A 24,039-nucleotide genomic window follows, 5' to 3' on the forward strand; every position below is an offset into this window, starting at 1 on the left:
TATATATATATATATATATATATATATATATATATATATATATATATATATATATATATATATACTATTCTGTATTTCTTCTAATTATTTGGTTTGTCATGAAACTCATTCACATCTCAATTATATTTTTCATCTTATCATAACTTTTATGTAATTATGTTAAAGATATGTATGTAAATTAAAAAAAATTTATGTCTCACATTTGAATATTTCTATTATTTTTTAATATTTTTATTTATTGTATATTTTCCTTTCACATGAGAATTCAGTTTAAGTATTTAATAGCACAAACCTTTCGTTTATTAGGTAATATTAAAAAAAAATACTTATTATTATTAGTTTTTGTTTCATTTGAAGAACTCTTTTGTTTCACTAAAATAATTTTTGTTATTTCTCAACCATTGAGTATATATGTTGATATTTGAAAAGTGTTTTTAGATCTCTAAGATATTTTTCAAATTATCATACCCTTAATTATAAATTTGTTTTTCTTCGTGCAATTTTTTTCAATAGTCTCTCAAATTGTTTCTAAACATTTGTTAATTTTTTAATATTTGTATTTGCTGTTTATTTTCATTATGTAGAATATTATTTCGATATATTTTATCTAATTATTTTTTATTTTCTAACTCGTTATCAATCATACTGTAATTTTTTTCACTATAATTGTATAAATAACTTTTATTTACTACAATATAAAAATTTAATGTAATTGTCATAAATATTTTTGTATCACCATCTAACATAATTGAAGTTCAAAAGATACAAGATCTATGTTAAAATTTTATTATTATGATTATTATTTGATTTTTGTATCATTTTGATCAAGTGATGTATTATAACTTGTATTAGTGTATAAAAAAGAGATTCATGAGAATGTAAAAGATTGAGATAAACAAACCTTTAAAATATATTTTAATTTGAATATTTGTTTTTCTTTTATATTTTTTAAAAAATATTTTTAAATTTTAATAAATGTGTTTGTTCTCATGAAATTTTATTTGGTATTATAATCTAAAATGTAAACAATTATAATTTATTTTAAACTTTATTATGATTATTATTTATTTTTTGTATCATTTTGATCAAATGATGTATTATAACTTTTATTAGTGTATAAAAAAAGATTCATTAGAATTTAAAAGATTGAAGTAAACACAAATTTAAAATATATTTTAATTTGAATATTTGTTTTCCTTTTATATTTTTTAAAACAAAAATTTAATTTTATCAACTATGTTTCGTTAATATTTGCAAATTTAATAAATGTGTCGGTTCTCATGAAATTTTATTTGGTATTATACTCTAAAATGTAAATAATATTTATTTTAAAGTATTTGATATTGAAGAAATAACTATTCTTCTAATATTGAATATTTGATAATATTATGTTTCCTTTACCATAACTTCTTATTATTTTATAAAAGTTAATTAAAATTAATATTGAAGTAGTAAGAAAATGGGTATGGGTACGAGATTATACCCATTACCGGATGGAGATGGAGATGAGACAAAAATTTGATACCTGTTGCCAATTGAGTTATTCCAACCTTCATATTATAAAAAAAAATATTATACTTTTTGTGAGAGATCATAATTATTCCATTCCATTCTAATTTTTCTAATTTGTTGGGAAATACGGACCTTAGGTTCCAAAAAAATAAACCTAACATTATACTCTTTTTTTTTTAGAGAACATAGTTATTCCATTCCATTCTAATTTTTCTAATTTGTTGGGAAATACGGACCTTAGGTTCTAAAAGGAAACTCTAACCAACTGAACTATTCCGACCTTCATATTATAAAAAAAATATATTATACTTTTTTTTAGAGATAATAATTATTCCATTCCATTCTAATTTGGAAGAAAAATATCGACCTTAGGTTCCAAAAAGAAACCTCTTCGCCAGAAGGAGGGCTCGAACCTCCAACCTTGTGGTTAAGGACTACAACACACTCTAACTTTTTTTTGGAGAGATCATAGTTATTCCATTTCATTCTAATTTGGAAGAAAAATATCGACCTTAGGTTCCAAAAAGAAACCTCTTCGCTAGAAGGAGGGCTTAAACCTCCGACCTTGTGGTTAACAGCCACACGCTCTAACCAACTGAGCTATTCCAGCCTTCATATTATCATTGTTTGGAGAGATCCAAAAAAAGAAACCTAATATTATACTTTTTTTTTTGGAGAGATCATAGTTATTCCATTCCATTCTAATTTGGAAGAAAAATATCGACCTTAGGTTCCGAAAAGAAACCTCTTCGCTAGAAGGAGGGCTTGAACCTCCGACCTTGTGGTTAACAGCTCTAACCAACTGAGCTATTCCAGCCTTCATATTATCATTGTTTGGAGAGATCCAAAAAAAGAAACCTAATATTATACTTTTTTTTGGAAAGATCATAGTTAACCTAATATTATACTTTTTTTTTGGAGAGATCATAGTTATTCCATTCCATTCTATTCTAATTTGGAAGAAAAATATCGACCTTAGGTTCCGAAAAGAAACCTCTTCGCTAGAAGGAGGGCTTGAACCTCCGACCTTGTGGTTAACAGCCACACGCTCTAACCAACTGAGCTATTCCAGCCTTCATATTTTCATTGTTTTTAATTTTTTATCATTGGGACCTATATATAATTTAAGTAATATACTAATCATATGTTTCAATAAACACATAAATAGTTAATAAGGAACAATAATAAATAGTTTTGTAAATACTCTTAAAACTTCATATTTAACAATAATAATAGGACTCATGTAAACTTTTTCTGTACCAAATTTTTTTTTTAGATAAAACTTACTAGTTAAGTAAAAATACAATCAACAACACTACCACGATATTCTATTCCATAATTAATTTAAATTTATGATTTATTAGTATTGATCAGTCTAAAATGTTCCTTAACTCCTCGATTTCATAGTGGTGCAATTTTATTTTGAAAAGGATAAGAAATTGAAGGTGAAAGTTTAGATAGAAAGAGAAAAGTAAGAAATAGATGGAACTACATGAAGAGAAAAAAAAAGACAAAAAAAGTAACTATGCATAAGATTTTAAGAAAAATTAAAAAAAAACTAATATAAATAATATAATATATATATATAAATATAATTTAAATATATATATATATATATATATATATATATAATTAAATGAAAAAAAATTGGGGGGATCATGGATCCCCTATCTCATTTAAAAGGTCGGTCAGTGCGTTGGGACATCAATCCCTCTTGAGTATGAGACAAGTAAATTTCTATCTATAAGGTCTGATTCTTTTCATATTGAAGCTCCAAATTGTAGGAATCTCACTTGACTCTCACAACTATATATCTTTCTCTATGTGAGTCTAAACTAGCAGAGTGAGACTAACTTCTTCAAATCCCTCTCGATACACCACCTACATCACACCAATCTACTAATCCTTCCCTAAGATTCACTACATTCTTCACATCCACACAAGAATTCATAATTTACATTCACATAAGAACTTAAGTCATCACACCATGTCATACATATGTATCTTACCTCAACTCAAATTCATCAATCACACATTATTTATTCCAATTGCGGTGATTTTTGATAGGGAAATTTGGAAAGATAGGTATCGGAAGAAACTGAAATAATATTTAAAAATAATAGGAATAGGTCTCAGTTCAAGAAAGAACCGAAGCATAAAGTAAAGAATAGAATTTGATTCATAACTAATGAAGAATTCAACTATGAATGAATTGGAGAATCAATATGGTGTTGTAGAAAATGTGATTGTAAATATTGACAATATCATATATTTTGTAGACTTTGTCATTATGAACTTTGAAGAAGACATTGAAGTTTCTCTCATCTTTGGACAAACTTTGATGAAAACAATCAGACTTATCATGGATGTAGACTATTATACTTGTATTCATAAGTTGGTTTTGTAAAGGAACAATGGGAAAACCAATATATAGCATAAATTATTTCAAAACATGTACAATACATATGCATATATACATTTATATATAGATATGCTAAAATCTGTATTTGCACCTAACTTTCATTTCAATTATTCAATTTGGTTTCTTTTCTTTTTCTTTTTTGTTTAATTAATGCCCATTTTTTGTTAAAATTATTCAATTAGGTATTTTTCGTTTGATTGAGGTTAGTGTTGTCTTTGTTAATGTCAAGTGTTAATTTGTAGTATTTTCATTTTTTTTGCCATGTGTTAGGTTATTGTTGTGTCACATAATAGTGTCACGTGACAATGTCAGTGTCATGTGTTATTGCTAGTACCACATGTCAGTGTTATGTATTCAATTTAGATTTCATATTTGAAATTTTAACCCAATTGAGTACTATTTTTTTTATATCGAACAATGTTGTTTCTCTCCAAAATAGAACCAAATTAATAATTAGTCTAATTATAATTTATATTTACATGTTAAAATAATTTTTTTAGAATTTATACGTCCAATCACTTCACCCAAATTTTGAAATTAATTTTCTTTTTTAAAACTTTTAATTTCAATAAAAAAATCCTTATTTTAAATTTATAATTTTTTTTAAAATATTAAAAATAAATGTAAAGTAACACTTGCAATTTTAAATTTTAAACGAACAAGGTGTTAATGTCAACTTAACGAAACAAACCAAATTGAACCATTTTAAAAAATAATATGACTAAATTAAATAAAAATAAAAAGACAAAATTGAACCAATTGAACAAATATGAGAACCAAATATATAATTAAACCAAAAATAATAAATAAAGGATGTAATATGTGTTAAATAATAGATGTTATTTTGTCTAGAAAAGAATCTCTACACATCAGTCATGTTAAATTGATGAAAGAATTTTGAAAAATGTTCCCTAGATTTCATGTATTACACATCAATTTATACATCTCATTTAAAATGTTCTTTTAGTCCAACTTGAAATTTTAAAAATAAAAAATGTTAAAAACAAATTAATTGATGATATTTTATGAAAGATAAAACATGATGTATTTGCGCTTGCATACATACATACATATATATATATATATATATATATATATATATATATATATATATATATATATATATATATATTAATTTAGTAAATTATCATATTTAATAATTAATTATCTAAAATTTGTCTCAGAAATACATACATTCATAATTATCTATAATTTTAAAATAATATATAATTCCTTTTTGTTAGAGTATCCAAGATACTTGGTGAAATATTGTAAAATCAATTGCTTCTAAAGTAAAGCCGGATAGCAGACCCTTCTTTTAATTTTCTTTGTGATTTATCTTTTTTTTTCCTTTCTTGAAAAAGTTCATCTCTTTTTTCTTTTAAAATTTTTTCCTTCAAACCTTATTTATTTTAACTCTGATAACACTCTTGGGTAATAATTAAGGAGCTAGTGATAAATTTTATTCTATCACTTTCAGTCTATATTTATTTTAATGATTCTTTTCTCTCTCTTTTTTTTATGACTTTGTTGTCAAGGTAGAGTAAATCGAAAAAGTGGTTGTTTTTTGGTTTAACATATACTAAAAATTTTGTTACGTTTGTATACTTTGATTTGAGTCCTTGAATTTTAAAATAGTTTTATTACTTGAGTTTTGGAAATTTATTTGTTCTTTATAAAATTTTAAAATAGATTACATGGATGTGAAGACATTTTAGTCGTAAGATTTTAATTTCTATGAAAGGGTGATGTTTTGGTTGAAAGTTGTTTAAAATTTGAAATTTATTGCTATTTAAGATTTAGGTTATTATATTTTTCTTTAGAATATTTTGAGTTATTCATTTAGAAATTTATTTGGTGGTTATATTAAGCATGTTAAGGTATATAATTTATTAAATTGAATTTTAAACACGGTTATGATAAATATAGTCTATTTCCTATATTTTTCCTTTATATCCGTTTGAGTTTGATGTAAATAAAATATATAATAAGTTTAAATTATTAAGATTAAATTAACACAAGATGATTTCCCTTGTTTTCGTTTGAGTTTGATATAAATGAAATATATATGCTAAGTTTAAATTATTAAGATTAAATTGAAATGAACGAAGACAATGTTTAAATAAATTTTGGACTTTATTGACATGTTTTGTATGCGTTTGAGAGTCATGTTTGTTAAATTGGTTTTTGATAAAATCTTTGAAAATCATTTTGTTTCCTTGCATAATATAGGTTTTTTGAGCAAAAATATAAACAACATTCAAATTTTTTTTTCTATTTTTCTTAATTGAAGGAATTTTTTTTCTCAAACAAAAATGAGACCTCAATTTTTGTTTAAGCGAGACAATTTTCGCTCAAACTAAAAAAATATTTCTTTTTCTTTTCTAATATCTTTGATTAATTGTAGTTAAATGTTTACTATACATGTCAAATGAATATTAGTTTAAATATTTAATTAAGTTTTTTCCAAGTGAATTGTGTTGTATAAATATAATTATTAAGATGATAAAACTTATTGTTAAATTACAAATTAAAACAATATATATAGAGAGGGAGAGATAAAGAGGAAGAGAAAGAAAGACATCATATATATTTTAAAAGTTGAAGTTAATTAGTAATAATTTAAATAATAAGATAAGTTTTGTATTGTCCTGATCATCCGCGACCAATATGATTTTTGAATATGATAAGACATTCCAAAGTTGACCTAAAGTCTATAGGCCCAGAAATTGGGCTAAGTCCCTACTTCTACTAATTGATATTTTATCAAAAGATATTAATGTATAGGAGAGATAAGAGATATTAAATATTAACTCAAAGGGTGAGGGAATGAATTTACTAGCCTTAGGCTGTGTTCTTTTAAGATGAATGATTTGAGGGAGAGGGAGAGAGTAGAAGGATTATAGGGTGAAGTTGGTGTTGTTTCTTTTAGACCGTGTTCTTATGAAGGTTTTACTGTTTAGAGATTATGGGAAGCGATGATTCTGAAGATTTTTTGTGTTCTTTTTCGTAGATTTGAAAGCGAAGGAAAGTGTTGATTTGAGGCATCCCTCCCTGCATCACATCTTGCTAGCATGGTGAGCTTGGAGAGTGATTGGGATAATTTTACGCTTATGCCCTTGTTATTTTAGCTCTAGCAGGTGAGTTTCTTCCATACCACTCTCATTCCATTTTCCTTTCTTTCTTTTCCTTTGAATATTCCCTAGGACTTGCTACCTTTCCACCATTGTTGGTTGTTGAGAAGAGAGATGGTGGCGACGATAGTGGCGCGACGGAGGGTTGACGTCGCGATAGAGGGTTCACGGTGCGACAGAGCGTTCGTTCACGAGGTGGAATTGTGAAGATATCTTCTTTGGAACCAAACCTATTTTTGTGAGTATTTAATGGAACCAGATTTGTTTTTGCCATAATGGAATGAAATATGTTCTCTTTTTGTTGGATTTGATTCCAACTTTGTGAAGCACATGCATGGTTTCGTTTTAACCGGTTCCATTTTCATGTAACCTACTCCATTTCCATTTGTGGTGTTTTTGGAAATTAAAATATTAAATTTTTTAAATCAAATATATTTTAATATTTTTTTCAATTAATAAATATTATTAATATTTTTATTTATGACAATAATATATCAAAAAACTAATTACAACTTATCAAAATATCATTTTATTATACTTTTCTAATACCAAGGACAATTAGGTCATTTTACATTTTCATCTATTAAATTTAATTTTTTTATTAGTCATATCAATCAAATCCTTCACAAACTTTCACACAATTTACTCTCAAATCTACTCCACTATCACTCTCAAATCCCTAAAAAGAACAATATAAACATGACTTTCTAATCAACTCAAATCAATCATCTCCCTCTCCCTCAAATTCATTACTCAATAAGAACACACCCTTAAGGGGTTTGGAGGTGATTTTGAAGTGGATTAGAGAGTGAAGTGTGTGAAAGTTTATGACTGAATTGACTGATGTGACATATTAAAAAAAGTTTTAATAGATAAAAAAAGTTAGATTATCGAGATGTTCCTATTGTTAAAAGTAATATAAAATGATATACAAATTATTTAGAATTATTTTTATAACTTTTATTGAATGATTGAAATTATAAAAAAAATGAATAATACAAAATATTTGGTATGAAAATAAATTTAATATGTAAGGTGGGAAATAATTTATTCACATACAGATTTTATTTTATTTTTAATAGTAATTTTAGAAGTAATAAATTTTTATTATAACCATAATAAATTTTTAGTTGTGTTATTAATTTTTATTATGTTGTTAGAAATGAATAAATCACAATGCAAGGAAACTGAACTATGAGAGGTAATTTCATAAATTTGAGTGGGTCACTTTAAGACCCAATTTGGGGTGTTACAGGTCACCCTCTAATCTCATCATGCATAGGATTTCATTTGGAATTAATCTTTCTAATCATTGCTCGACATCACATTTTATCACTCTCAAAGAAATAAGGTAATCACCTGCTAATCTTTCCTTCCCATTCTGCATAAACAGTAAATCCTTCTAAAAAAACACAATATTAATGTTCTTTATTTCATATCAAATCAAGATAGTACTTCGTATTTTTGTTTCGGTAAGAGCTCTATTTCTTTTTTGTCCGATCAAGTTTCAAAATAAATATAAACAAGAATATATTTAAAATAAAGTGTTTTTCAATAAATAAAAAATAATCATAACTAAAGTAAGACTAATTAAAAATTCCAAAATCATAAATATAAATAAGCTCTTAACCTCTAAGTCTAACTCTATTAATCTTTGCCATAATTCTCTATTATAGGACGAGATTTTACTGAATCACCACACGTAATAGAAGGTTAAATTCAATCTTAATGGACAAGAAGTTGACTTTATTTATTGTCATAGAAACAACCTATTCCTCCGTACAACAATAAGAGTAATTTGTTCTATGAATAGAAGAAAAAGAGATAAGTAGAGAATGACAGTTATTATTTGCATGTCCAATACACATGCAATTTAAATTTTTTTAAAATATTTTATACTTTAAAAGTAATTTTAACTACAGCTGTATATAATTAAATAAAAATAAAAATATTTCGAGCTATAATCTTTTTAAGAATGTGATTTTGATGATATAATATAATTTCATAAAACGAGTATCCTTTACCTACATTAAATATTTAAAAGAAATTATTTTATTATATATAATAGCATAATACATCTATGTACGTATGATGATAAAAATATTTTTTCTAAGAATACATTTTACCTTATTTCAGAAGGAAAAAGAAAAATAGTTCAACCGTATGCTGCCCCGAATGAAAGACGAGGAGGAGGACAGTTATCAATAGAACATGTCCTGTATCTTTTTTATAAATTATTTATTTGGTCTTTATATTTATATAACTTATTCAACTTTTTTATATTATTAGATGTTTTGATTAAGTTATTTAATTTTAATTATTATAAAATTAGTCTCTTTCATCAGTTGGTAAACAATATGACAACAGGAAACATATTGATGCTAATTTAAAAATTTCTAGACTATTTTTTTAATAACATAGGACCAAATTAAATAAGTTATATGAATACAAGTATCAAAGAATTATTAAGTTATACAATTAATTATGTATTAAAATGTTAACATTAGTTTATATGTGAGGAAGGTAAATATATTTTAGGGTTATAAATTAGTCCCAACAAAAGAAATGAAGTGAAGAACAAACGAGTTTTAAATTCTTATAATAGAAATATTAACATACATCTAACTATTTTTTTAATGTTTTTAAAATCACAAATATAATTTTTATCTTATATTCAAAGTTTACTTTATAAACATGTTACATAAATCATATATAAAAACGAAAAAAAAAATAGTATTAAAGTCATTAAAGTTAACACTTATCTATTTTTTATAACTTTGAAAAGTAATTTCGAATGAATAAGTATTTAAAAATGTGTAGGTAGATAACATAAGATCAAAAATTCCCAAATCAATCAGTGTCAATATTTTATTATATTTGCATACTGATTAATACATTTGTTAAAACTAATGGAAACGAAGAAGAAGGAGGAATTGTATTTTTCATGAAAAGTGACGGTTAAATACTTCTTTGTCCTTATATATTTATATCATAATATATTTAATTCGCTCTTGATATTACTTTTCGATTTTTAAATTAACATAAAGTGATCAATTTTTCAGATATTTTGACAACATATTTGTCTCAATTAATGGAAAGGATTTAATTAATACTAATTTTAACATTAAGAAACTTATTAAAAAATTTAACAATGTAAACATGAATATTAACATGGTGTAAACGAAGTAATTTTTTTAATAGAGAAAGGAACATGACCAAGTTGCATTATGCACTTATAATAGAGTATGAAATTTTTTGCAGTTTTGGGAAGATATTTTGAATTGAAACAGTGGAGGTTTATGATATTTGCATGGAACTTGGAAGTTTGATTAATGAATGAATAATAAAAGGAAAAAAAAGTATGATTTGATTTTTAAATATGGCAACCAAAGTGGGTTTTGTGATTCCTTTCTTGCCAGCTAGAAGGTAGCCACAAAACTAACAAGAAAGGGATAAAGTATTGTGGAGCAAAGAATCAAAATGAAATATTCTGTTATTTTGATTAATTTTAATCTACTGATACCATATATTTTAATGTTGCGTGTTACAATTACCTAGCTTGCCAGGTCTGTCATATATTAAATTCTTCTTGTGTTTCTCAAATCTCTTAGTTTATATTTTCTAGGTGTTAGTTTCTACAAGTTTCTGTTCATTTTATATCGGGTTGAGATTCCCTTACTATTTCAACTCTTTAATATGTAAGGGTAATTTTATGTTCTATGGATGTTTATAAAACGAAAACATCCTATTACTCTTACCTAGATTAACCTTACTAACTCAATTATGTTTCTATTACTCTTATTCTCACATGACATGGTAGAATATAATACACTACATAGAATTCAAATCAATGATTTCAACATATCCTAATAATCACAAAGAATCAAAGATCAATCTTAAACCTAAATGAGTCACATTTAAATAATATTTTCATATGCATGCAAAGGTCCTAAATATTACAAAAATAAAAATAAAACTGAACTTACTTAGATGAAAATTCTAATTAAGTAAGACTATTTTACTCTATGTCAAGATATTTATGATGACTCTAATATTAAAAAAAAATGAAAATATCTTTTAAAATAAAAAAAAAGTAAAATTTTATAGAAATAATAAAATAAAACTTAAATAATTAATTTTCTATTTATAAACTTTGTATTTTATACAATAAAATAATCTTAGAAAAATCACTTATAGTTTAACTACTATTATGTTATAACAAGTATTTGATCATACATTTTTTTGTATGTTTCAAAATAAATTTGGTTAATTTTTCATACTTCTAGAAACATTTTAAAAATTTAAGTCAATTAAAATAAAAGTTAGAGCATAAAATATCATATTCATCTCCTAAACGCGACAATAAAATAAAAAACATGAGAGTGTAACTGTTTTTAAAATAAAAGATTTTAAGATTTTCTTTTTATAGATATTAGTAAAAATACATACGCTCTATCACATGTCGATAACAAAAAATATTAAATTTATTACTATTATAATTATAAAATTAAATATAAATAATTTTTGTAATTTTATTACAAGTAATTATCTTAAATTAAAAATGATTAAATTTTAAAAATTAAATAAAAAGAAACTAACTTTTAAATAAGTCACTTAAAAAATAAAACTGATAAAATGATTATTTTAATTTAAATTTAAAAGATAAAGATGAAAAAAAATGTAAATCAAGACGGAAATCCATGTATAGATATTAAATAATTCAATTTTCTATTTTTATAAAGTGTGCACAAATTATTCAATGATTTATTTGCCTTAATTCATAATGACATATCTCTAAAAATAATTTGAACTGTCAAAATTTTATTTATAAGAGTATATAAATTTAAAAAGGTCAAATATACTATAATTAGACATAATATTTTTATTTATATATTAATTTTTATATGCATTAAAAAAAATGGGACCTCCAAAAAGCTCTGTTATTGTCCATAATTACCACTATAAGTAGCCCTAACTTTTATTTAGAGATAAATTTAGAATGAAATAAAACTTTAAAGATATACAAAAAAAAATTAGAAGTTAATTTTTTTTTTTTTTTACAATTAGACTTCTCCAACCATCTAGATAGGACAGGTATAAAATTTGGTGTTGGAGAATCACAAAATCACGATCTTGAAACGTGGTTTAAGGACCACTCACATGAACTTGATCGTAAGTGTTGCATTGGGAAAGATGTGGCAAAGATTGAACTCTTTATTAAGTTAGTATTAAGTCAAAAATTTTGTTCAATTATTATGATGCTTTTACTGGTTCTTTGTGGATAAATGTATGCACAAGCATAATGATAAGATACGTCAAATAAATATAATAATACATTAAATATAACATCTAAAAATTTATAATGTAATATTCTTTCCGTAAAATATATTAAAATTATAAATAATTTAAATAATTTTTTTAATATATAACAAAAACAATTAATGAAATAAAAAATTAAAAACAAGAAAGAGTTGATTAATTAATTAAAATAAGGAAAGATTATATATATATATATATATATATATATATATATATATATATATATAATAATAATAATGAAATTATTGGGTTCTTGATGTGGCAAGATGATCATTCATATTAACTTGATCATAAGTGTTGCATTGAGGAAAAGATGTGGCAAGGTTCAACTCTTTATTAAGTTATTAAGGCAAAATTCTTGATGGATGTATGCACAATCACCGTGTTAAGATACGCCAAATAAGTATAATAATACATTAAATGTAACATTTAAAATGTTTATAATGTAATATTTTGTCCGTATAATATATTAAAATTATAAATAATTTATTTTAATATATGACAAAAATAATTAATGAAATAAAAAAATTTAAAACAAAAAAGAGTTGGTTAATTAATTAAAATAAGAAAAGATTTATGCTTGTCTTTTCAAAGAAGAGATAAGCATGTTTTAAATAAGAAAAAAAATATAATGATAGTATATGTGTAACTATGAAATTGTTGGGTTGAGAAAAGATCACCAAAGACACACAATACCAATAAGACATAAGTCCAACATACGCATTAAGGATTGACATCATTCTTAACCTAAAATCTTAAAATGATAAGTTTATAGGTTTTCATCCATATATGGTGCTTAACTTTCTTATTTTTACTCAATGTTAGACTTAGACTCACACTTAGATTCCCAATAATCTCCCTCTCAAGTGTGAGTCCTTTCACATTGACACTTCTCCCTCGAACTAACTACCGAATACCCACTGTCAGGAATATCTTTTGATATAGAGTCTTGTCTAAGTCGATCATCATACGAACCAGACTTTGATATCTTTGTTGGGACTCACACTTGAGGGAAAGATTGTTGGGAATCCAAGTGTGAGTCTAAGTCCTACATGGAGTAAAAATGAGAAAGTTGAATACAATATAAGGATGAAAATTCAAACCCATGATTGACTCATGTTTCGTTAGTATTATATCTTCCTAGTAATATTTTTTCGAATGAACCAACAAAAAAACATGTAAATACCTTAACCTTACGAGTGATCTAATCAAAACTTGAAGACATTTCATTGTTGTGTAAGAGTCACACCATGTATTAAAAATATGATTAAAAATTTTTGACATCTTGTAACAATGTTTGTTCCAATTAAGATTGTTCACTAAAAGTTTTGTGAAGAATATCTATAATGCAATTAGTTATGCTGGTTGTTGTATTCTATTAATACTTGACGATGTATATGGATATTGTTATAAAATTAATGTTTTAAGATATATTATGACTATATGTTAGAATGTAAAGAAATTAGTTGTATAGCATTAGTACTACATAAAATGTTGGTGATTTATATGGTTGTTTGGTTATATATATATATATATATATATATATATATATATATATATATATATATATATATATATATATATATATTTATATTTGACAGATATAATTTATTGAATACATACCATTACTATTATGTAATTTTAGTACATGTGAAAAATTATTATGAATGTTATTAAGTATATCAAACATAAATTATTCAATTTAATTGTTTTTCCAATTACTTTATAATTGATTTTAATGCTATTATTATTTTATTTTTGTTATTCAGTCAAATATTTTTTTTGATATTTTTCTTTCATTCATTGTCCATTTTCTTTCTTTCTTTTCTTCTTCTTTTTTTTCACTGTATCAAACGTAGCACTATACGAGTGTACACTAATAGCGATGTACACAATGATACATGAGTATACAATGATGTTGATTTATTAAAAGTTATCATGACATGCAATCCTAGAGCTACTTTAAAGTGTACACTAATATTGTCCATCGTTGTTTTATATTAATTACAAATCATTTTATATGATCATACAATGATATGTGGAAATAATAAACAAAATGACAACATAATCAAAATATCATACATTTAATAACAAAAATTAAAAAGTAGAGACTTAAAAAATAAAAATTTTGAGTACTCAAATAAATTAAAAAATTTAGTTAACATTTAATTAGAAGTATAAATTTATAAAAAAATAGAACTTAACTAAATCTATAAAATGTTAGAAAGATAAGTATAATAAAAAAACAAAAAAAACATATTAACGTGATTATTAACATAAATGATCTTTCACATTGTGTGTCAAAGATAAAAAAAATCAAAAGTTATTAACCAATAAAAATTGACATATATATAGATTGAGAAAAAGAATCCCTCACATTATTTCTTTTTTATAGAGAAGTGGTATATTTAATTACTTTTATGATGAACATGTGTTGGTTATATGATTATTAACCACATCAAAAAACATAACAGTTAGAAAATATGAGAAAAATAATCATTTTTGCTTACAAAGAGAGGGAGTCAGATACAACAAACTTAGTTAAATTATTACATTATTATCTTAAAAGATCACATTTACATCTAATTCAATTTCATAACATCAATTTAATAAAGTGAAAATTCATAATATATATATATATATATATATATATATATATATATATATATATATATATATATTAATTTGACTATATCATTGATGTGGACCCTTACAAATCAATAGTACATCTTTTTAAGGATGCACTTTCCAACAAAACCCTTGAGACTAAACATAGTCTAGGCTGTAATGGATCAAGATCTCACTTTCTCCAAACTAACAAAATCAAATATGCGTTTCTTATTTTCTTGCTTTGCAGACGTTTTGATTATTATTATTATTATTATTATTCAAATTTGAAACTATTTCTCATTGGAGATTTGTTATTTGTCAGATGACAACATGTTCTAAAAGCAAGTTTGATGCAGAAAACTTGTTTTCCAACCGATTGAAATGTTTTGTGCTTTCAATTTTGTGGGGTTTCTTTTCACGCATCCATGGTATATCCATGAATGTGGGGAAGGGACTTCACGAGGGCCTTCATAATCGACACATATTTGTTTAAAAGATTTTGAAATCTTTTCACCACATCATATTTGTTTCAAAAGATTTTCACATATTTTATGAAGATTTTAGGACTTCACGAGGGCCTTCATAATCGACACATTTCATTTTTAAATTGGATAGATCTAAATATGACGTGTTGGATTTTCCAATTTTCCAGCTAATTGTTGCTCACAGAGGATAAATTGTTGTTTTATGAAGTTGTGTTTAATGATCAGAAAAAGAAGAAAAATGGATAGAAAAGATAAATAATACAATTCTATCAACTCAAATTACTGGTGTTTTAACATATAGAAAATAATCCATGTATTCATTCCGAATGGAGTAACATTTATTATGAGATAGAAAGGAGTAACTAAGAGACATGAAACGAGGTTTGATTTGATTTTAGCTAGAATCCATTCAGATCCAGTCATCCCAATGGTGCACCACTGCATACACATTATTAAATATACACTCCCACTACTCATCAATTCCATCACCTACCACTACACTTCAACTAACATCAATTAATCACAAACAACACCCACAAGCCTCCATCCCCATTTCCCTTCGTCTTTTCGAAACCGACACACTCCTAATTTTTTTTTTCTCAAACCCCCAATAATGGAATCCGCACACCAATAAACACTCTTCCATATTCAACCCATTCGGATACTGTCATATAGTAACTATTTTATTTCTGCTTTTCAACCTTCATATTTCCTATCACGTAGGTAGATTTAAGACAAAAAAATATCTAAATTATCATTCTCCTCAACCTGTGAATGATATAGAACTTCTTTCAGACATTACATTTAAAAAATATATATAAGTTTTTATGATTAGAAATTAATTTACACTTAGTTTCTCCCATCCGTTACTGCTTCGTTGCAATGTCGAGGTGAATGTGTTTCAGCAGCACGGGTATAACGATATCGGGAGAACTGAGTTGCGGCAGGTGGCCCTCCGTCGACATGACTTCAACGACGGAGTCGCCGCCGATGTTTTGGTGGAGGTACTCGGCGACCACGATGGGAACCGCTAAGTCCTTCTTGCTTTGGATGATGTGGCATGGGACTGTGACGAGGTTGAGGATTTGACGCATGTCGCTTTGGAAAATGGTCTGCAACACGCTCAGCGCAATGTCTGGGCGCATATTGAACAGGGTTCGGCTGAACTCCTGCACCGCCACGGACTCCATGTCCCCACCAACGGCCATCGGAGCGAACCCTGAGCACCATGCCTTGTAATTCGCAGCCATGGCGTCGAATAGTTCGTCCAGATCTTCCTGCTCAAACCCCCCGAAATACTCCATGTCGTTCAGATACCTTGCATTAATTCCACATTCAACATTATATATTAACCAATTCGATAATGCTAATTAATAATATAGATAACTCTTAAATTATGTGTCTCATAATAAGGTAATGAGTATTTCTTAACAAAACTATTGGTTATTCAAACTATATTGAAGAATGCAATTAATTTATGCGAGATGTTAATTAATGAAAATACTGTCAGAAAAGATAATTAGGGTTTTCTTTGTTTTCTCAAATGATGAAATATTTTTTGGACAAATTAAATGCTGAAAGTGAAACACAATACGATAAGGGCATTTTTAACACTTATATTTGTTACTAAAAAAGGAAAACAAACATATTATATATGCTTCTCGACATTAACCTTAACAACAAATAAAGATGGATTATTTATAACAAATATCTCGAGAGTATTAGTTAAAAATGAACAAAACAAGAAAGATGTAATAGTAAATTACAGCGAGGTATATTGGTAGCATTACTTTCCTTCCAGTAAGACCTTTTGGATGGTAATAATGAATAGCATAAAAGGCTTGAATTGGAATATACCAGTGCAGTTATAGACGAAGTCAAATACACATGATTAGTGATGATTAGTGAATCATGACATGAAAATAACGATTGAGTTACCTAGGCGAAGCGGAGAGCATGATGATTTTGGCGAATAGATCGGGGCGAGAAATGGAAGCGACAGTACCAATCATAGCGGAGACAGAGTGACCAAGAAAGATGCATGAATGAACACGAAGCTCTTCCAAGATAGCAAGCAGGTCGAAGGCATAGCCTTGCAAGGTGGAATAGCGGTCGAAATCGAAGTAATCGGGGTTGGTGGTGCCGGCTCCCATGTTGTCGTAGAGCACCACACGAAAGTCGTCGAGGAGATGAGGTACGAGGTGTTTCCACACGGATTGGTCTGTGCCGAAGCCGTGAGCCAGAACTATGTAGCGCGTGCCGGATCCCAAAACCTTCACGTTGTGAGCTTCTTCCACTATCCCCATTTTTTTTCTGTTTTGCTATTGACGCTTAGGGTCCAAGTTCCAGACCTCTTCCTCCTCCTATTTGTACATAACAAACAAGCCTGTGAAGCCAACGCAGAGAGGGACCAAACCAATATAATAGTATATTACAAAATTATATTCTCCCATTTTTTTTTTCCTTACATGATCTTTTTTTTGTTTTTTAAATAACATGTTGCAAACAATTTCTTAATTCAGAAGAATAAATTATGCACATGCCGTAAAATACTTTTACACGTAGTTATATAAGTTTATTAATTGATTTTCATTTTAAAAGTTATATATATATATATATATATATATATATATATATATATCGGTATATTTTTTCGTACGTAATAAAAATGATAATTATCATGTATGTGTGTGTAATTATATATAACTGGGTTTAAATATTCTTAAAAGTAGAAGAACCATCCATTTGCAAAGTGAATGTGGTTAACACCGGAGGCATTACATGTGCAGTCCTTCTGTAGTGTTTGTTTATTTATAGTGAAAGGGAAAGGACGCGGAATAATAGGAATAGTAAGAACAAAAAATATTATTTAGGTGGATAGAAGGCATAGTAAGAAAGAGAAGGAACTTTAAAAAAGAAAATCAAATAACGCTAGAAGGAGGGCTTGAACCTCCGACCTTGTAGTTAACAGCCACACGCTCTAACCAACTGAGCTATTCCAGCATTTATATTATCATTGCTTTTTATATTTTATCACAGGCACCTATATATAATTTAAGCAACATTAATCATGTATTTCAATAAATGCATAAATAGTTGATAAAGAACAAAACCATGTCTCACAGTCTTACAAGGACGTATAGTTTTAATTCTGATGAACAATGTGAAAATCTTGTTGATGGACAATTTATAAGTAGTTTTGTAAATATCTTAAAACTTCATATTTAAGAATAATAAGTCTCTAGGACTCATGTAAACCTTTTCTGTACCCAAAAAATATTTTTATAAAACTTACTGGTTAATTAAAAATTCAATCAACAACACTACATTTTATTTCTACCACTAGATTCTATTCCATAATTAATTTAAATTCATGTTTTATTAGTATTAAACAAACAAAACAGATAAATAGTATAATTTTGTTATCTTCTACCATATCAATGTTAACCGTCATTTACACAATATTAAATCCATAAAAATATATTAAGCATAGTTGTAAACTTTTTTTTTACAACAACTTAATTTATAGTTAACACGATAACAAAGTCATCTAAAAATTCAATACGTTAATACTTCTTGTAATTAGCTAGTATTCAGATCATATTCATATTAAGTACTCATTTAATAATTACTTTCTTTGAGAATTTGTTTATTTGGTGTTGTTGTAATCAAGATCGTGACGGAATGATGAAAAATAAAATTGCAAAAAAATAGAATTTGGAGTCGTTACCTTAGTTTATTTTAGAAAACTAAGAAAAAAATGAAAAGATAAGACAAGGTGTGCAAAAAATCAGATTTCAGGTCCGGGAGTCAGTTATGAGTGGAAAGTGCATTAGCATCACGCAGTGTTCGTCCTAAGACGATACCTTTACTTAGATGTGCAAAAGGATGCGATTTTTTTAAAAGGTATATTTTTCCCAAAAATAATAATAAAAGAATGTACAAAAGAAAAAAAAATATTTTTTTGATTTTTTTGTGTTTGACAAGTATTAAATCTCGTTGTTACGTATCTCCATTTACAATGGAGAATCAGGTTACGTAGTTCTTTCTGAAAAAACTATTTAATAAAAGATTTTATTTTTATTTGGAGAATCTTTTAGAAATTGTTGATTTAATTTCTTATTTTTTATAATTTTGAAAACCTTTTTATGTTTTTTAGTATTTTTAATTATTTGAAAATAAGCGTCACGCGATGCGAGCAACAAGAGAGACACTAAAATTTAAAAAATAAAACTAGTTTTTATTTTTAGTTCTTTATATGTTTATTAGAAAAATATAAAATTTTAAAATAGGTGTCACGCGACGCGAGCGACCAGACAAACACTAAAGAAATGGAGAAAAATATTATTTATGATTAAAACAAAATATAATGAAAATTGAGAAAAAAAAAACTTGCAGTGACTTTCTTCTCTATCAATCTCACTCTCTTTTTCTTTACGTTATAACTACCATTTTTCTATTTTCTTTCTTTTTTCCTACCTCCTTCATTATGTTTTTATTTTTTCAAAAGAGAGATAAAACGGATGTGTGTATGTGTGAGTGGTGATGCGAAAGAATCAAGAAAGTGCAGAGAATATTTTCTTTTTTTTTTTCGATTCCCTTTTTCATATGACAAACTTTCCACACATTGCACATTGGAACACCAATCTCTCTCGAGTATGACAAAAGTAAAATTCTAACTATAAGGTCTGATCTCCTTTTCATATCAGACCTCCAAATTGTAGGATCTTCATTTGACTCTCAACTAAATATTTTTTTTGTACTTGAGTCTAATACTAGCAAAGTGAGAATAGCTTCTCCAAATCCCTCTCAATACGCCACATATATCACACTAATGTAGTATTTCCTTCCTAAGAGTCACTACATTCTTCACATCGATACAAAAATTCATACCTTACATTCTCATAAGAATTTAAACCATCACACCATGTCATACATATGTATTTTTTGAGTATGATGGAAATAACATCTTGTGAAAGTCCCACATTAAGTTAGGAAGTGGGTGTTAGTGACTATATAATGAACTTTAGGTCCATGATGTATCTTTCCCCAAGTCAAAGACACTTTGAGTTAATGTTTAACTTTTCTTATACTTTTGTAGTAGAGTGTTATGAGATGTAGTTAAATGTTTGCTTTGAAGAGTATGAGTGTACTTCGTGACAAAGGCTAACATTGAAGTCGAAGCCAAAATGTGTCAAACAGTGTAAAAGACTCAAATGTTATTATGAAATACGTTTGAAACGTTAAATAAACGTAATAAAATTTGCTTAATTTTACACCATACTCATACCCGTACCCATTTTCTTACTACTTTTATATTAATTTTAATTGATTTTATAAAATAATAAAAAATTGCGGTAAAAAAAATATAATATTATCAAATATTCAATATTAGGAGAATGATTGTTTTTTCGATATCAAATACTTTGAAATAAATTATAATTGTTTACATTTTAGATTATAATACCAAATAAAATTTCATGAGAACCAAAACATTTATTAAATTTACAACCATTAATGAAACCTATTTGATAACATTTAAAAAAATATAAAAGGAAAATAAATATTCAAATTAAAATATATTTTAAATGTTTGTTTACTTCAAAATTTTAAATTATAATGAATCTCTTTTTTATACACTAAGAAAAGTTATAATACATCACTTGATTAAAATGATGCAAAGAACAAATAGTAAACATAATAATAAAATTTTGACATAGATCTTGTATCTTTTGAACTCCAATATATGTTGAATGGTGATAAAAAAATATTTATGGCAATTACATTAAATTTTTATATCGTAGTAAATAAAAGTTATTTATACAATTATAGTGAAAAAATTACAGTATGATTGATAATGAGTTAGAAAAAAATAGATAAATTATATTGAAATAGTATTTTACATGATGAAAATTAACAACAAATAAAAATATTAAAAAATGAACAAATATGCGTATTAGAAATGTTAGATTTGATGCACCAATCACCAGCAAGAGGGAGGTGAATTGGTTTTTCAAACTTTTGATTTGTTCTTACACTTGAAAAATAATTTTTATGAAATCTTTAACCAATTGACAAAAGCAGTTTAAGAATGCATATTGTTCAACCTTTATACCTAGCAAAAATTAAAAGAGAATGAAAGAGAACACAAGAGACAACAAGATTTATACTGGTTCGATTCAAATGAATCTACATCCAGTCTCTAGTTTTCCTCAGTAGAAATTTCACTATATCAATAAGAGAAGGAATACAAGAAACACCTATGCAATTCCTAAACTCTAAAACCACACTTTCTTGAAAACACCCATTCAAGAAATGTGCAAACTGTAATGCTCCAAGAAATTACACACAATTACCACAATCACAGTGATAACACAGAATTTCAAATTCAAGAAACTAATACAAAAACAATGACAGTAATGAAACAATAACACCTGATTTAGTACACAATTTTGGTGTCAATATTACACCTTCTTCATTTGATCTTGATGATCATTCTTGATGAACACTTAAGTCCTTGCTGCAGAATTTGCTCCAAGAAGATTTTCAACACTCTTTTATCTTTCTTTTTGGTTGAAAACGTTGTTTTCAGAAGGTGCAGGGATCTGTTTTTATCTAACAACTGTTGTCAAGACGAGCCTAGTCGACTAGATTAGTTTGCTAGTTTACTACATTATGACAAGGCCCAAATCCAAATTCCATAACTAACCTATTTAACTAGATTAGTAGCCTAGTCGACTATCAAGACAACATACTAACATTTTCAGATTATCACATACATATATTTATGTCTTGTTCTGATTCCAATCATTGTCATGTTATTGTGGACATCACAAAAAATATTTTTTGATTCGAATCATTGTCATGCTATTATGGACATCATCAAAAATATTACAGATACACTTAATCAGCAACAAAAAATAATTTGAGAGACTATTGAAAGAAATCGCACAAAGAAAAACAAATGTATAATTAAGGGTATGATAAGATGAAAAATATCTTATAGATCTAATAAAGCTTTTAAAATATCAAAATATATACTCAATGGTTGAGAAATAAAGAAAATTGTTTTAGCAAAACAAAAGAATTCTTCAAATGAAACAAAAATGAATAATTGTAAGTAAAGATTTTTTTTTATATTAGCTAGTAAATGAAATGTTTATGCTATTAAACATTTAAATTGAGAGTATTAAACATTCTCATGTGAAATGAAAATATAAAATAAATAAAAATATTAAAAAATAATAGAAATATTTAAATGTGAGACATAATTTTTTTTTAATTGGCATACATCATTTTAACATAATTACATAAAGATTATGATAAGATGAAAAAAATATATTAGAGATGTGAATGAGTTTCGTGACAAATTAAATAATTAGAAGAAATAAAAAATAGAAAGTATATATATATATATATATATATATATATATATATATATATATATATATATATATATATATATGGTTACTTAATGAATTGTAAATATTTTAATAATTTAAATGGGGACGGATATATGACGGGGATATGTACATCCATATAATCATTCCCTTACATAGTTGAAAAAGTCGGGGATTCCCCATATATATACATAGTCAATGTGGAGATTCTCCGTCAAAACGGGGACGAGTTTAGGCAATACCCACAGGGGACAGGTTTATTTGCCATCTCTAATCTTAACCATACTGACATCATAAGAGTGTGTTTGGATAGAGTATTTTAATGAAGCAATTCATTTTTTTTGAAGAATTTAGATTTCTTTGTAATGAAATGCTTTGTTTGGATAGAAAAATTAAAAAGTATTTCAAATGCAAGCATTTTTTTGAAGGATTTCAATTAGCTAAATTAGTAGAAATTCAAATACCCTCAAAATAGGTGGAATTTGAAATTCTTCTCACTCAACCTAACATTTTAGACTCTCTAGTAGAGTTGTCAAACGGGTATGACGACCTAGACGGGACGAGCATGCTCGATGATCTAGACGGGCCTGATGACCCACACGGGCCCGACGACCCACATGAGCCCGACAATCCAAACGGGTCTTACGACCCAAATGGGCCCGACGACCCATACGGGTTTGATGACCCGAACAGGCCTTACGACCAGAACGGGCCCGACAATCTGGAATGCTCGACGACTTGGATGAGGCAGACTATCTGGACAAGACCAATGATCCGACGAGCCTGACAATATAGACGGGTCTAACAACCCGAACGGGCCCGACGACCCAGACGAGGCCGACGACCCAGACGGGCCTTACAACACAGAGTAGCCCGACGATCCGGACGAGCCCGATGACCTGAAAGGGTCCGACGACCCGGACGGACCCGACGACACGGACGTGCCCAACGACTCGGATAGGTCAAAATATCCAGACGGGGCAAACGACCCGGACGGGCCCAATGATTGGACAGGCCCGACAAACCGGACGAGCCTGACCACCGGACAGGCCCGACGACCCGGATGGACCCGACGGTTTTGAAGGCCCGTGTGGGTCGTCGAGCACGTCTAGGTCGTCAGACCTGTCCGGGTTGACGGGCCTGTCCGTGTCGTCGGG

At 27.1% G+C, this 24,039-nt stretch overlaps 1 protein-coding gene and 3 non-coding genes across 4 annotated transcripts; all 4 read right to left on the reverse strand.

Moving 5' to 3' along the window:
• Positions 1-2,048: 2,048 nt before the first annotated feature.
• Positions 2,049-2,122, reverse strand: TRNAN-GUU (transfer RNA asparagine (anticodon GUU)). Its single transcript has one exon. It is a non-coding gene; the product is annotated as a tRNA-Asn (tRNA).
• A 389-nt stretch (positions 2,123-2,511) lies between these two features.
• Positions 2,512-2,585, reverse strand: TRNAK-CUU (transfer RNA lysine (anticodon CUU)). The gene has a single exon. It is a non-coding gene; the product is annotated as a tRNA-Asn (tRNA).
• Positions 2,586-16,144: 13,559 nt separating this feature from the next.
• Positions 16,145-17,865, reverse strand: LOC114176138 (karrikin insensitive 2 receptor CA-like). The gene is made up of 2 exons (XM_028061072.2): positions 17,421-17,865; positions 16,145-16,799 (listed from the first exon to the last, which is right to left on the reverse strand). The coding sequence occupies exons 1-2, from the start codon at positions 17,786-17,788 to the stop codon at positions 16,349-16,351; spliced, it is 819 nt and encodes a 272-aa protein (XP_027916873.1). The 5' UTR covers positions 17,789-17,865; the 3' UTR covers positions 16,145-16,348.
• Positions 17,866-18,411: 546 nt separating this feature from the next.
• TRNAN-GUU (transfer RNA asparagine (anticodon GUU)) lies at positions 18,412-18,485 on the reverse strand. The gene has a single exon. It is a non-coding gene; the product is annotated as a tRNA-Asn (tRNA).
• Positions 18,486-24,039: the final 5,554 nt, after the last annotated feature.

Source organism: Vigna unguiculata, chromosome 3, assembly GCF_037176805.1.
Source record: "Vigna unguiculata cultivar grain cowpea cultivar isolate G323 ecotype 2 chromosome 3, ASM3717680v1, whole genome shotgun sequence".
Classification (NCBI taxonomy): domain Eukaryota; kingdom Viridiplantae; phylum Streptophyta; class Magnoliopsida; order Fabales; family Fabaceae; genus Vigna; species Vigna unguiculata.